Below are 16,734 nucleotides of genomic sequence, written 5' to 3'. Positions count from 1 at the left end.
TTTCATTTTCATTTTCCGTGAATCCGTCTCCCATTTTCAACCTCTGAGTATTATTCTTTACCTGCAGCTTGCTTTTAATGAATTTATAGAAAAGGCTTGGATCTGATTTATATTTGCCTGCTATACCATTTTCAAAGTTCCTCTTTGCCTCTGTCCTTACTGTCATGTAGTTGTTTCTCGCATCTTTGCATCGCTGGTATGTTTGAGGGTTTGGCCTCTTTCTATGATGATTCCATGCTTGTGTCTTTTGATCTCTGGCCCTCTCACAATTTCTGTTGAACCAACCCTGTTTCCTAGGTCTGTATTTCTGTTTTCATTATATATTTTGCAAAATTTGGCATACATCTCATTTACTTCCTTGCTTAGCAACAAGTCTGTCCAATTATACCCTTGAAAATTTTTTAAGTTCCCCATAGCATCCTCTCTTGAAATCGAGTTTATCAACTGTTTTAATGTCCCCATTCTCTACTAGATTATATTGCAAAGCATATTTAATGTCCAACAGGACATGATCATTTTTCCAAGGGAGGAAGGTAATGTATGTCAAATAGCTCTTCTTCTCTCCTGGTGAACAGTAGATCCAGTACTGACGGAACATTCCCTTCCTCATTCTTGTGGCCTGCTTGATGTGTTAATATATATATGTCTCCAAAATGAGGTTTACAAATCTGCCCGTCCAAAATGTCCTCTGTTCTTGCCTTTTAGGCCTCCCAGTCTATTGCCTTAAAGTTGAAGTCCCCCAGTACCAACAATAGGGAATTATCTTTGTCTGCTCTTACCATAATCTCTCTCATGACCATTATGAGGCCCTCTCATTTGTCATCCAGTTCTTCCTTTGTCCATGTGTTGCTTGCTGGTGGGCTGTAGGCATTTACAATTATCAGCTTATCATCCTGATTCCTGACCTGCAATGCCATTATGTCAACATCTCGAGGGGGTTTCAATTATTAAGTCTTACCTTCAGGTGTTCTTTCACCAGCACAGCCACTCCTTCCCCCCCCCCTTTCCCACCCCCCTCCCTCCTAGTTTTCCTGCTGTGTCTCCAAACTGAGTAGCCCCTTGGGAATACAACCCTCGTTTAAAATATTTTCTTCAAGTTTTGTCTTTGTAAATGTGACAATATCTGGGACCTTGAGCTGAATCATATCCTTTAACTCCAATATTTTTTATCTCACTCCATCTGTCTTGGTATATACTATTTTCGGGAACATGTTCCCCTTCCCTATGTTCTTTACACCCCTTTCCTTTAATGATTTTATTGCTTTGTCTTTATGCACCATTTTGCTAGCTTTCCAGTCCCTAACACTTTGCAAAAAAAAATTCCTTTCTTCATTTCTATCCCCATTTAGACATTTTGCTTCAATGAGGTTCATTTTCAGCTTTCCACTGTCCTCCTTTGAAAGGTCTTGTCTTATTGACCAAAGTTTGCCATCCTCATCACATTGCAATTTTCTGGCATTTCTAAGCACTTCCAACATATGTTTCACTCCATTAAACATCACACTAAAGGGGCGGTTCTTGTCTTTCTCATAATTTTCCTATCCTCCTAAAATCACTGACAATGTTCCGTTGAATTTAGGCCTTCTCCTAATCCTACTATTTTTTTGTATGATTTTCATTTTTTCTGCTGCTCTGTCCACCCTAGATGAAATTTCCTTCTCTAAACACCCAAAATTTTTTATGGACTTCTACCTGCAATGTTTTGTGTTAATTTACTGTTGGTTACCCGTTCTTTCCTAATTGCTTGCCTAAGTTCCACTTCTTGTTTGTCATTTCTGGTTTTGACTTCCAAACACACTTCCTTAATCGTCTCTTTCTCTTTTACAACTTGCTTGTGTTTTATTTCTTCTTTATACTTTTCTAGTTCTTTATTAACTACCTTCTATGTGAGTTGTCAATGAAGTTTCCAGTTGCACATCCTTGCCTAACCCTATGTTAGCCCTCAGGGTCCCTTGGAGTTGTTCACCATATGAGTATTTTCTTGTTTATTTTTTCAGTCACCACTCTTCACTTTCCATACCTCATTTTCTTTTACAAGTTCCTTGATTTGTTCCTCCTGATTTGTTACCTTGTCCATTAATACTCTTACTTTGCTGAAAAATACTTCCATTTAGAGTGCAAAGCTCACTCCTGAGAGCTCCATTGTTCTCTTCCAATTTAAGAACTTTTTCATCATACTTCTTTTGCATATCCTCAATTATCTGTAACCTGCCAAGAAAACCCCCCTTTCCTATATCTTGTGGTGAGAATCCTTTGAAACAATCTTCTGGTGGTGTGTTTACATTCCCCGTAGTGGTGGTGGCCATCTTTGTTATTAACAATAGTTTGTGTGTGTGTGTGCACTCGCCTATATGGGAGCCGGTCGGCCGAGTGGACAGCACGCTGGACTTGTGATCCTGTAGTCCTGGGTTCGATCCCAGGTGCCGGCGAGAAACACTGGGCAGAGTTTCTTTCACCCTATGCCCCTGTTACCTAGCAGTAAAATAGGTACCTGGGTGTTAGCTGTCACGGGCTGCTTCCTGGGGGTGGAGGCCTGGTCGAGGACCAGGCTGCGGGGACACTAAAAAGCCCCGAAATCATCTCAAGATAACCTCAAGAAGATCTCAAGATAACCTAGTTGTGCTTGCAGGCGTTGAGCTTCAGCTCTTTGATCTTGCCTCTCAACTGTCATTCAACTGGTGTACAGATTCCTGAACCTATTGGGCTCTATCATATCTATGTTTGAAACTGTGTATGGAGTTTGCCTCCACCAGATCACTTCCATTCTTTATCTATCCCTGTCAATTCCTCTGAGACTCTTATATGTGGTTATCATGCCTTCCTGTAATTCTTCTTTCTTCCAGTGACGTGAGGTTTAGTTACCATTCCCCTCTGTGAGGGGTCTGTAGCTCATACCCCTCAACTCGTGGTACTAGTCTGGTGGCAAACCTCCGAATCTTTTCTAATTTAGTCTTGTGCTTGACGAGATATGGACTCCATGCTGGAGCTTCATACATACTCCAAGATTGGTCTGACGTATGTGGTATACAAGTTTCTGAATGGTTCCTTACACAAGTTTCTAAAGGCCGTTTGTATGTTGGCCAACCTGACAAATGCCGCTGATGATATTCTCTAGATGTAGGCTTCAGGGGACAGGTCTTTCAATCCCCGGGTATTTCTCTCCGATTCTTGAAAAATCTCATCTCCAAAATGGTTCCTTGTATCTAGCCTCCTGATCCTTACACCTATCTTCTTTTCTTTACATTTGCTCGCGTTAAGCTCTTTAACAGCCATTTGTTGGAACATTCCTTCAGTTTGTCCAGGTCATATTGAAGCCTCATGCTGTCCTTCTCCGTCTTCATCCTTCTCATAATTTTGGCATCACTAGCAGACATTAAGAGGAATGAGTTTATACTTTCTGGAGATCATTTACGTACAGTATATCAGAAACAGGATAGGTCCAATTACAGGACCTTGTGGGACTCCGCTGGTGACTTCACGCCATTCTGAGCTCTCCCCCCTCACCATAACTTTGCTTCCTATTGTTCAGGTACTCCCTTATCTACTGAAGCACCCTACCAGTTACACACAGAAATCACAATTGCATGAAGCATCAAATGAACAAATCCACAAGGACCATGACGAGGATTCAAACCTGCGTCCGAGAGCATCCCAGACGCTGCCTTAATCGACTGAGCTACGACATGGTAAAAGTAGTTGAAACCGAAGTTCTACTGAACTTATTGGATCCTGCAGCCTCTCCCTGGTTTGTGCCTTGGAGCCTTGTTGAAGCTTTTCGCGCCGATTTTGCGGGATGTGGTTTCCCTGTTTTATGCTTCCCATCTCGTGTGTTGGCAGGCGGTGCTGGGTTCCTCCACGGAATCTGTTTGGGCTCTGGCTCTTAGGCTGTCGTCGCCTTTTTGTCCTGTTCTGTTTGAGTAGTCTGCTGTGGCACAGTTTATCCAGGCTGCGTTGTCGGCTTGTCGTCCGATATTGGACTTGTTGGTTTTTCGGGGGTCCCATGGTGGGTCTTCCCGGAAGGGTCATGCCAGGGCTCGGCGTTCCTCTTGTCGTGGTAGGCCACTGGTGTCAGGTTCGGGTTCGGCTCCTGCTTCGGACCAGCCCTTGTCTGGTTGGCGTGGTGTTCGCTCTGTGCGGAGTTCTGGGTCTCGTAAGGGGCGCCGGCCCTTTCACGGTTTGCCCCATTGACGGGGCGATGGGGGGAGGCTTGCGCTGTTTGCCCACACCAGGTCCCACAATTCATGGGCATTTCGGGTCGTGTCTGAAGGCCTGCTGTGGCGTTGGGTGCCCCCCCCCCCCTTTTGGAGGGTTGGGGCTGGCATAGCAGGTTTTTTCCCCTGTTCTGTCAGGTCGTCTTGGAGTGGGTTCGTTTGGGCATTGTTGAAACGTTGTCATCCCTCAGATGGGTTTCCCATCTGTTTCCGGGCTCGAAACGGGACTGCGCGGACCTGCGGTTCATTCTGGACTTGTCCCGTCTGAAACCCTGAGTTCATTGCCCCTCCTTTCGGATGACTACGCTGTCTCAGGTTCAGCTCCTCTTGGAACCGGGCACTTGGATGGTGTCCCTGGACCTCCGGGATGCTTATTGGCATGTCTTGATTCATCCGAGGTTCTGGGACTGGCTCAGTTTTATTGTGGGGCATCTAAGTTACCGCTTTCGTTGTCTCCCTTTTGGGTTGTTCCTGGCACCTCGCGTGTTCATGCGCCTTACGCGGGTCGTGGTGGCCCGTTTGCGTCTCTTAGGTGCTCGGGTGTTGGCCTACCTCAACAACTGGCTGGTTTGGGCTCACAGCTGGTCGGCTTGCTTGCTAGACAGGGATTTGGTTCTTTCCCAGCTCGCCGGGTTCGGGTTCTTGGTGAACTGGAGGAAGTCCTATCTGGTCACCTCTCAGGTTCGGACTTGGCTGGGTCTCGTTTGGGACTCTCGGACCGCTTCCTTGTCTCTCCCTCCAGAGTTTCTCCTGCGGCTGCGGTCCCGCTTTCGTCTGATTCTGGTGGGCCCTCGGGTCACCCGGCGGTTGCTCGAGAGGCTGTGCGGAAGCCTGAACTTCGCGATGGTAGTCTACCTGCCGGGTCAGGTTTGGCTTCGTTGGCTCTTCTGGTTCCTTCGAGGTTGCCCCTTCCGCCTCTCGCACGATCGCTGGGTTCGACCCCCAGGAACCTTGCGTCGGCTGCTGCGTCGCTGGCTTCCTCTTCGGGTTTTTCGGGGTTCGGTGCCTTGGCGCCTAACCAAGCCCTCACTCGATGTGTACACGGACGTGTCGTCTCTCGGCTGGGAAGGTTTTGTGACCAGTGCCTCAAGCTGTCTCATGCTTTGTTTCACCTCAGGCCTACTCATGCGCCGCCTAAGCCGTCCTGGTCTTTAGACAGGGTGCTAGCTGACCTTTCGTCTCCTCGTTTCATTGTGGCCCCTTTGGTCCGGGATTGTTTCTCCAAGGCTCTTTTCTTATTGGCATTAGCCTCTGGGGGTCGGGTCGGGGAGCTTCATGCTCTCTTCCGGCGCAGGGGTTTCTGCTCTTTCGGTCGTGGAGATCATTTTGTTCACTTGCAGCTGTCTCCTTTTCTGGCGAAGAATGAGACTGCTGCGTTCCGGAGGGGTCCGTGGGTGGTCGATGCTTGGTTGATGTGGCGGGGGTGCATCATGCTTTGTGTCTGGTTGCGGCGCTTTTCCGTTATTTGCGTGCCACGGCTTCTGTGTCCAGGGACACGCTTTGGGTTGATCCAGTTTCCCTTCTTCTCTGTCCGCGGGTTCGGGTCTCCCAGGTCGTTCACAGGGTTATCAAATCTAGCCAGCCTGGGGTCTATCCCCGTGCCCATGACGTCCGTAAGTTCGCGGCTCTTGCTGCCATCTTTTGAAATATGTCTTGGTCTGATATTCGGGCGTGGAGTTTTTGGCGGTCGAACAGGGTCCTGGCTGCTTATTACCTCGTGAATGTCCCTGGGCCCCGTCGGGCCTGTGTTGCTTTGGGTCTGCAGTTGCAGCCAGTTGTCTTGACGTCGAGTTAAGGAGTGAGTGACAACCGCCTCCTGGGTAAGTCCCTCTTTTTCTGTCTGTGGGTAGTTAGCTCCAGGGAGCTGACAGGGCTTCCCCCCCCCCCAGAAAACCAGCGTTGAATGTAATGAAACGCCATTTTCTGGGTGAGTCCTGAAGGCTCCCGGCAACCCTCCCTCACTCCAATCTGCGTTTTTTTCATGTTTTTGACATCCAGCCTCAGAACTAGATGTGGGTAGCCGGCGTGAAGGGTCTGGGGCTCCCTCTTCCCCCTCCTTGGGAGGGGGGAGCTGCGCAGACAGTGGCGCGGGGACGTGTGACGTCACACTAGTTTGCTCGTTTTCTGTTGGGGAGTTCTATCCACTAGTTCGGCTTTTGGTAGCAATTTTAACCAGAATAGGGGTTTGTTTTGGTGCGCTTACCTTTCTGGGTGCCTGATCCGGTCGATGGCATACATAGAATGCTTCCAACCACACGGGTTTCTATTGGCCATTGCATTCTGAGGGGGCTCGGTTCTAGCCGTGGTCCCCGGTAGGCATAAGAACTCCATACACATGACTGATGCCAAAGTCTGACATTACTGACATTAGCATATCAGCCTGGGATAACTCCAGGGAGCCTCCAGGACTCACCCAGAAAATGGCGTTTCATTACATTCAATGCTGGTTTTTTATAATATCCTAATTTTTCCATGGGATATTTAGTGAGCATTGAGTTATTTTATCGACTTTAGTTTTTTAAATGCTTCAATGATAATTTAAAAGCTGTAATGTGTATTCTGGATTTTCTTTAGCAGTGGGGTGGTACTAGTGGTGGTCAGGCATCAAGTGGAAGTAATGGTTGTGGAGGCTTGTGGAACAGCGGTAGCCAACCTGCAGTTCCTACAACCAGTCCTGGGCATTCTGTCTGGAATAATGACCACTCTGCCATTTGGAGCCATTCTGAAAACTCTGCATCTGCAGGTAGGAAATATTTATTAATCCCCATCTTAGACGGAGCTTCGGGACTTAGAATCGATGTACTTATCCTGCTAGGCAAGTTGATTTATCTTTTGTATAGTGCTATGTATTGTGTGTTTGTATATAATTTAAAGACACTAGGGAAAAGCTACATGCAATTCACTGTTTACATTTTCTTTTGTTAGTCAAGTAGGGTATAAAAGATCCAATATCAAAGTAATAATTATAATCTTTGTTATGACATAAAGCATTACAGAGCAATAAATGTCAACATTGCTTCCATTTTTCTCCATGGTTTCCTGTTTGCCTTAACTGTTATTTATCTACTTGCTTCTTTCTTCACCTCTTTCTTCCTCCATCAATGAACAACAGTGCAATTTGGTGGTGCGGCTTGAGTTGCCCTAAGTGCCCACTGGGTAGTAAACTTTGGTTTATAAACTTTCTCTCCTGACCAAAGGAGAGGAGTCACATCAGCTGTTCTTCATGGCTTCATGTCATCCTATTTATTTTATTTCTTACTATCATTGGTTTTACCATGAGGGGGAGAGTTGCCTGAGAGAGCAACCTAGGGGCCTCCTTAGAAAGGATCTTTTCATGTACACTTGAGACAGTATTTTTGTTTTGTTTCTTCTTGACTGAGGGCTCCCCTACCCCCATGAAAGTTAGAAATGTACTGTTTGTTTCCACAGGGATCTAATAAGCAATTTCATGTTCATTAGTAAATGGTTTATAAATAAGTAATTGATAGTTACTTTAATTTACAGGAGGATTTTGGGATAACCCCGAGCCGGTCAAGCTCGGAAAACCAATTACTAGTCGCACTCCCACGAAGCCATCCAATGCCAACACCAATAACAAAAGTGTGGTGACAGTTTCTCAAAATGCTAATGCTAATAATCGTGTAAATAAAAAGAAATCGAAGGATGAGAGTGACACTGTCAAAAAGCTGTTCACAGACAACATGTCTCCTGCAGACTCGTTCACACAGTGGTGCAAGAGTTCACTTCACACTTTGAAGGTCCATGCTTCTATTGACAGTAAGTGTACATTAATAGACATTACTGCAGAAAATAATATGCAAGATTAAAAATTAATCACTTTTGTATTAACCTTTTTGGTTTAGGGATTTTACTGTTAAGAGTACTGGAGTAAGAGTACTCTTAACTCCAGTTAAGAGTACTGGAGATTGTATGTGACAAAAAACACAATTGTAAACAACAAATCTATTGCCATTACTTGGATTTTTTCAGTTCCAACGTTTGTGACGTTCTTAGCTGAAGTAGAGTCACCCTATGAAGTGCATGACTATATCCGTTCTTACCTGGGAGACAGTAAAGAGGTCAAAGAATTTGCAAAGCAGTATCTTGAGCGACGCAGTAAAGCCAGGAATGCCCAAAAGGAACGTGAAGTGGAAGATGACATCTTGGCGCCGGCGCCGGCTGTCAATCCCACCAGCACTGAATTCCAGGAAGTCAAGGTACCATACATATTACTGTACTAGTATTGACGACACACTCGCTAGGAGAGTGTTGCAATTTACACTGATAAACACTATTTGGTGGTAGCTTAGAGAGACTAGTAATTAAAAGCAGCTATTGATTTTCTCCATTTATGGTGAGTAGTACATGCAAGAATATCAGCTTGTGATTTTGAAGTGATTTGACTGTACAGATTTTTGGGAGACAAGGGTGGAAGGTGGATGGGAGAGAGGATTTAAAGGCAACTGACAAATCTTATTTAGACCAAATTCTTCATTTACTGGTATCTAGTAACAAATTGAATTAATTTGGCCAAATTACATAAACTAACCTGCCCTATAGGGGGCATTTAATATGTGAATATATATATAATACACCCAGATAGGACTTACCCTGCAATCATGTAGGGATGGGTATTGGTTGTGGGGGGCTACATGTATTCGCCTATTTGTGCCTGCTGGATAGAGCATTGGCTCTAGGATCCCGCCTTTCTAGCTGCCAATTGTTTAAAGCAATGACTTCTGTCCTATTTCCATATCATATCTAGTTTTAAAATTATTAATAGCATTTGCTTCCACAACTTGCTCCTTAAGTTATCTTGAGGTTATCTTGAGATGATTTCGGGGCTTTAGTGTCCCCGCGGCCCGGTCCTCGACCAGGCCTCCACCCCCAGGAAGCAGCCCGTGACAGCTGACTAACACCCAGGTACCTATTTTACTGCTAGGTAACAGGGGCATAGGGTGAAAGAAACTCTGCCCATGGTTTCTCGCCGGCGCCTGGGATCGAACCCAGGACCACAGGATCACAAGTCCAGTGTGCTGTCCGCTCGGCCGACCGGCTCCCCATTTCATCATTCATTCCATTTTCCCCACTAACACTAAAAGAAAACTTTCTAACATCTCTATGACTCATCTTTCCTGCTTTCACCCATGACCCCTTGTTCTGTTATTATTCAGTGTGTGAACATTTCATCTATTTCCACTCTGTCAATCCCCCTAAGTATTTTGTTTCTATCACATCTCCCTACTGCCTCTTTTCTAGTGTTGTCAGGTTCAGTTCCTTCAGTCGCTCTTCATACCCAATCCCTCGTAACTCTGTGACGAACCTCGTCACAAACTTCTGAACCTTTTCCAGTTTCTGATGTGATTCTTCAGGTGAAGGCTCCACGATGAGGTAACATTCTCTAAGACTGGTCTCAAATAGGCAGTGTAAAGCTCCCTAAATGCCTCCTTACTAAGGTTTCTGAATGATGATCTAGCTTTTGCCATCGTAGATGTGTGCTTCTACATTGCCTGATACCTATCTACTGTACAGTACAGCTGAGGGTGGTGGGGTGGCCCACCTTCAGGGAGACCTAGAAAAATAATAAGTACAGGCACCTTCAACATTGTTACAGGTTTGTGAAAATAGGCTCTGGGACCCTGGGTGCCTGGGGTAAATGTGCACTTAGTTCCTAAAGGAGGTAGGTGAGGAACTCATTAGTCAAACTAGAGATATACAGTACTGTATGAGCTCATTATCTGAAGCCCGCAGAACCAAATATTTGGATTATCAGGCCAAAATCAGAGTTGGCTAATTTTCTGCCAAACTTCGCCATATCTGAACTGAAATTCTGATAACCGGGGATTTAGCTGGATAATGCAGGTTGGCACAGAGTCTTAAGTCAAATTCGGATTAATTTTCTGGCAGAACTTTGCAATATCCAATCAGAAATATGGATAACCGGAGATTAGGAAATTTTCAAGAGCAACACATTTCAAGATCTACTACTTGAAACACAAGAAGACAAACTACAACAAGGTATGCTGATGTTTCTCTTAAATTATATTTTTTATTGATGGTGTGTGAGGAAATAAGAATTATGGTAGTTGTGGTACCAAAAATTGCAAATATGGTCATTTTTGGACTTCCCTTGTAAGAATTCTGCTTATCAGAATGTCTGGCTTATCCGTCAGGGGCTCTGTCCCACGTAATTCAGAAAAGGAAACTTAGTGTGTGTATATATGTATGTATATACATGTGAGAAAGCTGCATGAACACACAAGCCATAGATCACTAAGAACTCTATTTGACCCGGCCAGGATTCGAACCCATGCCGTCCAGGATCGCCCCTAAACGTACACAGTACCGTGACCATTAGACAATCATTGGTGTGGTGTACCAATCATGACTGCTGAACATTAGCGGTGATCCTGGACGGCATGGGTTCGAATCCTGACCGGGTCAAAAGGAGTTCTTAGTGATGTATATATATGTATATGAATATATATGTATACACATTTCTTAAGGCAGTTCTTAAATTGGACAATCTAGCATGTGCCGCAGATGATATCCTTTTGGTGTGGGCTTCAGGAGACAAGTTCGGTGTGATACCAATCCCAAGATCTTTCTCCTTACCTGATTTGAGAAAGATTTCAGCTCAAAATTGGTACTTGTGTCTGGTTTGTGTTTATTTTATTCTGAATTTTTATAATTGTTAAATACTGCTTATTGACACTTGGGCGATACATAATAATTTAATTAATTTGTATTTATTTCAAGAAAATGTAATTCTGAAAGACATTAATTTTAATTTGTTTTCAAATGAATTGTAGGGAAGTGGTACTGCAGGTCTTCTAGTTATTGGACATTGTTTATACCTGTAATATATCCCTTGACGTAAGTGACATGCATATATTATATATTTAGCATACAATGATTAGAATTAACCATTTGCATGTTGAGTGTTGCTGATGGAGTGAAGTAATGAAATCTGTATCGGTTGCTTTGCAGCAGGCTCGAAGCAAGAAGGCCAGTAAGAAAAAGATGCAGAAAGTAGACAGTAGTATTCTAGGGTTCAGTGTTACATCCAATGAACGCATCAATGTGGGAGAACGAGAGTATGCAGAGTGAAACCTCTGGTCACCACTGAACACACTTTATTTTTCTGAATTCTTAATGAACCCCAGAAACTGAACCTTTACTTTGTCAATAAAGTGATAGTATTAATTGTAAAGGTTACTGGTTTGTGGAACTGTGGCTGTGTTTTAAAGAGCTGTTCATATTTATTTTTGGCCGAGATTTAATTCCTAAATTGTTTAACTTTTAAAATGGTTCTCTTAAGTCACTTTTTCCTTGTGATCACCTGCTGTACCCCTTGTCCCGCTCTGCTTCTCGAGCCTTTCCTTTGTGTTACTTAACCTCTCTTATAATCACAGCCAAGTCAGAGTTTGACGTCAACATGCACGGGTGGGGGAAAACAAAAATACAGTGTGTTGAAAAAGAAGCCAAATTATAATTGTGATAACAGTTGGTGCAAGTTAAAATAAAACATTGAAAAGTCTGGTTGAATTGAGAACCTTTATCCTTGTGTTTCCCGAACGGAACACGAGGTGCCAAGTTCATGAAGCTACGGTAATTACCATAGTATCTGTGGAAAATTAGGATCTTGCGGACACTGCAAGATTCACCTTTGAGTGACATCAACATGTCATTATTTAAAGTGACTGTAAACAGACTTAATGCCCATGAGAATTGTTATGTCTGCAGCGGGTATGACTGGTCCGTTGATAATGCTCCTGTTCTTCCTTGTGCATAATATCCAACCAATACAGTTTGATAATATGTAAGGTTGAATTCTATCTGTGATAATGACTTGCTTGCAAATTAGTGTGACCTGGGGTCAGGATATAAGTAAATTAGAATTGCAGCTTGGCATATTGTGAAAACCAGTTATGCTCTGTTGTCACATTGTCCCACATTAAAATACCTCACACATTTGGATTCATACACATTGTCATTCTTCTTGCATAAGCTTGAATTTCAAATACCATATCATGTTCATAGCTACCATTTCATTCATATATTGAATAGGGCTTTTAATTTCCTTGTCTTCTGCCTCTGAGGCTAAAGGTATTAATTTACATAATATATTGGCACCTGACCATAATCTATGAAGTCCTTTATTCACTACAGTACAACATGATTTCAGTGGAAAGATTTAATGTACTTAAAGACGTATACACACAAAATTATAATCTATTTTTGTTGACAAAAGGTGTTATTGTGATGTGTGTACCACAGATATATAGGAAAGCCATGTTTTTTATTAAAATGTTATTAAATTAGATATCTGTATATGGATGTTATAAATTATCTTTCAATTCATTGTCCTATTGTTTATTTAATTTTATTTTTTCCATATAGCAATTTCTTTCTTGTTATCTATAATAGTTACTGTTTTCACCATGTAAATGAAGTTAATAAAAATGGTGTTATGTCAAATGGTGTTAATGGTGTTAAAAATGTGGTCAAGTCAGAGGTTGAGGCCTTGGTCACACTTGCAGTACATAAGCCCCACTCTTCTCTCTTAATTCATTGATCTATAACACATGGAAAGTTAGCAACTTATAACACTGCCTACAATATTAGCCAGAGATAAATTAGTACAGTATTTGTTTTTATGAAAGTAAAGAAAGATCACTGATGCTAGAAGCTTTCTAATATTATAGGAAGTAAGCCATTTTATTAAATGTTAAGTTATTATATTTGTTTTTTGAAGTCCTTGTAATTGATTATTCAAAATTATGTACAAAGTGGACAGGTTTGGTTACAGTTGATAGTTGTTTTCACCAGACAGATGCCTTGAGTTTGTTACAAGTGTGCAGAGATGAAAGGCGGCCCTTACGGCTTAACTGTATCTGTAAGTCAACTGGCAAAACAGTATTCTTTATATGTACTACAAATGTAATTCAAATATTGAGAGCCCGTATCATTTTAGAAGTATCATGCATGTACTGTTGAAAAGTATCATGCATGTACTGTTCCAAGTCTGGGAAAAGAAGACTTGGTTTTACAACTCGTTTGTATTTGCTTCTTGTTAATTATTCTTCCTCCATCTTGAGTCTGTTTCCTTATGAGAACTTTGAGAAAGTGGTCTTTTCTAGACTCTTACATTTGTATTTCATCATTGTTTTAAGGAGAAATTTGAAGCATATACTGAAGAATTTTACAAATTGATTTGGCTTTGGCTTTACTGGAACATGTGCCATATGCTCACACCAAGAAACAGTATGAATTTGAAAGGTTCATGATCACCTTATGTGCCATACTTAATTCTCTTGATCAATTTTCAGTCATAAAATTTTTTAAATTGTCATATACAACATCCTCCTTCATGCCTGACCAATAGCACATTCAGTAATACAGATGTAGCTTACTTTATCTGGAAGGTTTTAGCCACTTATGTTTTGCTTCTAATGTAGAGGTGAAGATGGGTGGTTTAGACATATTTTTGTGCAGAAATGTCTGATAAAAGAAAAAAATTTTGGGTGTACAAAAAACTAGGAGATATTTTAAAGAATGGTAACTTTATAATTTGCCTTGCGTCGGCAGCATATTTCGAGCAGTTTTAAAAGTGATGTGCTAAGCTTTATCTTGTGCAATGATGATAATAAATCTTAATTTGACAACATGAGTATTGACATGAGTCATTTATCTTTTCTCATCTCCTTTGTATGACAAAATGCTATTAGCAAAAAAGTAGGGTGTTTTTCCACAGAAGGCCCAGGTTAATATAGGTACACAATCTTACACCCCTCCACACCTTCCCAAGATGCCTGGGAAGTCTCCTTACTAGAGACCACGAGCATAGCTCTCCTCCTGTAACTACACTTAGATTATTACACATGGATGCAAAACTAGAAAAGAGGATTGACTCAACGTATATTTATTAAAAGCAAGCTGCATGTAAAAGAAAAAATCCAGAGATTGAGAATGGGGAACAGCTTCACAGAGACTGAAAAGGAAATATGTGAAACACTAAATGAACAGTTCCAAAGTATGTTTGTGAAAATGAGGTTTTCAGAGAAGCAGAAAACAAAGCCAGTTTCAGAGAACACCTTAGAGTACATAAAGGTGTTCTGAGACGAAGTGGGAAAAGTCATTTGAGGTATCTACGAAGAAAAATTATTTGAGGTAGGAAGAAACAAAATATTTATTTGGCTGAGAAGGAATTTCAGCATGTGTTCTGAGAGAATGTACACCTAAACTGAGCATCCTGCTTCAAATGATATTTCAGATGTCTTTATGTACAGGAATCTTAGCAGATGCACAGAAAATGTTAAGCATAGTTCCTATCTATAAAAATGGTAGCAGAGAAGACCCGCTTATTTATTGACTTGTATCTTTGACAAGTGTGGTAGTCAAAACTCCAGAAAAAAAATGAACAAACCAAATGGGCAGAATGCCTAGAGAGAAATAATAAGACAGTATGGCCTTCAAACAGGAACATCTTGTGTATCAAATCTATATATATATATTTTTTTTTTTTATATACCCACGGAGATTTTACAGGAAAGAGACGATTGAGTTGACTGCATTTATCTAGAACTAAATAAATGCTTTGAACAGTCCCACATAAGAGGTTGTTCTGCAAATTGGAACATACTGGAGGGGTGACAGGCAGACTTGACATGGATAAAAAAAACATTCTGACAAAAATGAGGGCAGTAATGAGAGGCAATGTATCAGACTGAAGTACAGTAGGGTTACTTGTGGAGTACCACAGGCTTCACTTGTAACAGAGTAATGTGAATGATCTAAAAGAAGGAATGCAGAATTATATGAACATGTTGGCTGATGATGCTAAGCTTCTAGGGAAGTTAGGAAACTTAGATGATTATTATGAATTGAGTTGACCTTGAATTTAGATCACGAAATAAATGTATGGTGCAACACTTGGCAGATTGGAATCAGTGTGAACAAATGCCACATAATGGAATGTGGAATAGGAAAAAATCAGCCACACCCAACATACACATTAAGTGAAAAGGCTTTACAGAACTCTGACAAAGAATGAGATTAGGGGTGGTTCTGTATAGTAAACTGTCATCAGAAGATCATATAAAGAACATTATGCAAACTTCCTATGCTATGCTTTTTAACTTCAAAATCACTTGTAAATACATGGACAGTGTACAGTAATAGAAATTGTTCACAACTTTTGTGAGACCAAAATTGGAATATGCATTAGTTGTATGGCGCCCGTATCTCAAAAAGCACATCAAACTGGAAAAGATGTAGACATGCTACTGAACGTCTTCCCGAATTGAAATACAAGAGCTACAAGGAGACATTCGAGGTGTTAAATTTGCCAAAGCTGGAAGATGGAAAAAGAGAAGATATATAATGATCACTACATACAAAATAGTAACAGGTATTACAAACTTGAAAAAATGGAATTCTTGAAAACTGAAACTTCAGATTCAGAATCTTAAAAAGAGCTTCAAGCTAAGGAAGGAAAAATGCAGAAAAAATATTAGGAAGTTATCCTTTTATTTTTCATATAGAATGATGGAGGGTTGAAACAAGTAAAGTGAGAGAGTGGTGAATGCCAAAACTGTCAGTAGTGTAAAAGCATCAATACTGGGGAAGACAGGACACCACAAATATAGGAGCCGGTGGCTGAGCGGACAGCACACTGGACACGTGATCCTGTGGTCCTGGGCTCGATCCCAGGTGCCGGCAAGAAACAATGGGCAGAGTTTCTTTCACCCTATGCCCCTGTTACCTAGCAGTAAAATAGGTACCTAGGTACCTGGGTGTTAGTCAGCTGTCACGGGCTGCTTCCTGGGGGTGGAGGCCTGGTCGAGGACCGGGCCGCGGGGACGCTGAAAGCCCCGAAATCATCTCAAGATAACCTCAAGATAGCTCTTGTCCTGTAGCTACACTTTAAGAAGTTACACGCACACCACCTATATGTGCCCACACATACCCCCTTCCACACTGCTGCTGCTACACACACAAGTGCACACATGAATAAATGCCACGTTATGGAATATGAAATAGGAGAAAATAGACCACACACGACCTACAAATTATGTGAAAGGGCGTAAATGAACTTAAATAGTAAACTGTCAGAGGACCACATAATGGACATGAGAGGCTCATATGCTGTGCTTCCCAACCTCAGACTTCCTTTTGAATACAGTACATGGATATAAAATATTCCCATATCTCAAGAAGCACCACATCAGTAAATTGGAAAAGGTACTAAGACATGCTACTAGATGGCGCTCAGAACTGAAAAAAATGAGTTATAAAGAAACTAGAGGTGTTAAATTTGCCAAAACTAGAGGATTGGAAGGTGAGAGAGGACATGATCACTATATTTAAAATAGTAATAGGAATTCTTGAAACCTGCAGCTTCCAAAAACAAGAAGTCATAAATTTATGCTAATAAAACAAAGGTACCGACAAATTATTAGAAAGTTCTCTTTTTGCAAACAGAGCGGTAGACGGTTAGGACAAATTATGCGAGACGGTG

General features: G+C 41.9%; 1 protein-coding gene across 11 annotated transcripts in view; it reads left to right on the top strand.

Moving 5' to 3' along the window:
- The window catches only part of Gyf (GIGYF family protein Gyf), a 149,837-nt gene that overhangs the window by 122,486 nt on the left and 10,617 nt on the right, over positions 1-16,734 (top strand). For 3 of the 11 annotated variants that reach the window (XM_069334047.1, XM_045754224.2, XM_045754218.2), the window contains 4 exons: positions 6,789-6,954; positions 7,716-7,988; positions 8,202-8,428; positions 11,202-13,879. In XM_069334047.1, coding sequence (XP_069190148.1) covers positions 6,789-6,954; positions 7,716-7,988; positions 8,202-8,428; positions 11,202-11,321 — 786 coding nt within the window. In that variant the 3' untranslated portion in view covers positions 11,322-13,879. Of the gene's footprint in view, positions 1-6,785; positions 6,955-7,715; positions 7,989-8,201; positions 8,429-11,201; positions 13,880-16,734 lie in introns of those variants that run through there. The other 8 variants (XM_069334046.1, XM_045754217.2, XM_069334043.1 and 5 more) reach the window with 5 other exon arrangements.

This window comes from Procambarus clarkii, chromosome 30 (genome assembly GCF_040958095.1).
Source record: "Procambarus clarkii isolate CNS0578487 chromosome 30, FALCON_Pclarkii_2.0, whole genome shotgun sequence".
Classification (NCBI taxonomy): Eukaryota; Metazoa; Arthropoda; class Malacostraca; order Decapoda; family Cambaridae; genus Procambarus; species Procambarus clarkii.
Note: the sequence above shows the minus strand (reverse complement) of the source record. Positions and strands in the feature narration are given on the sequence as shown.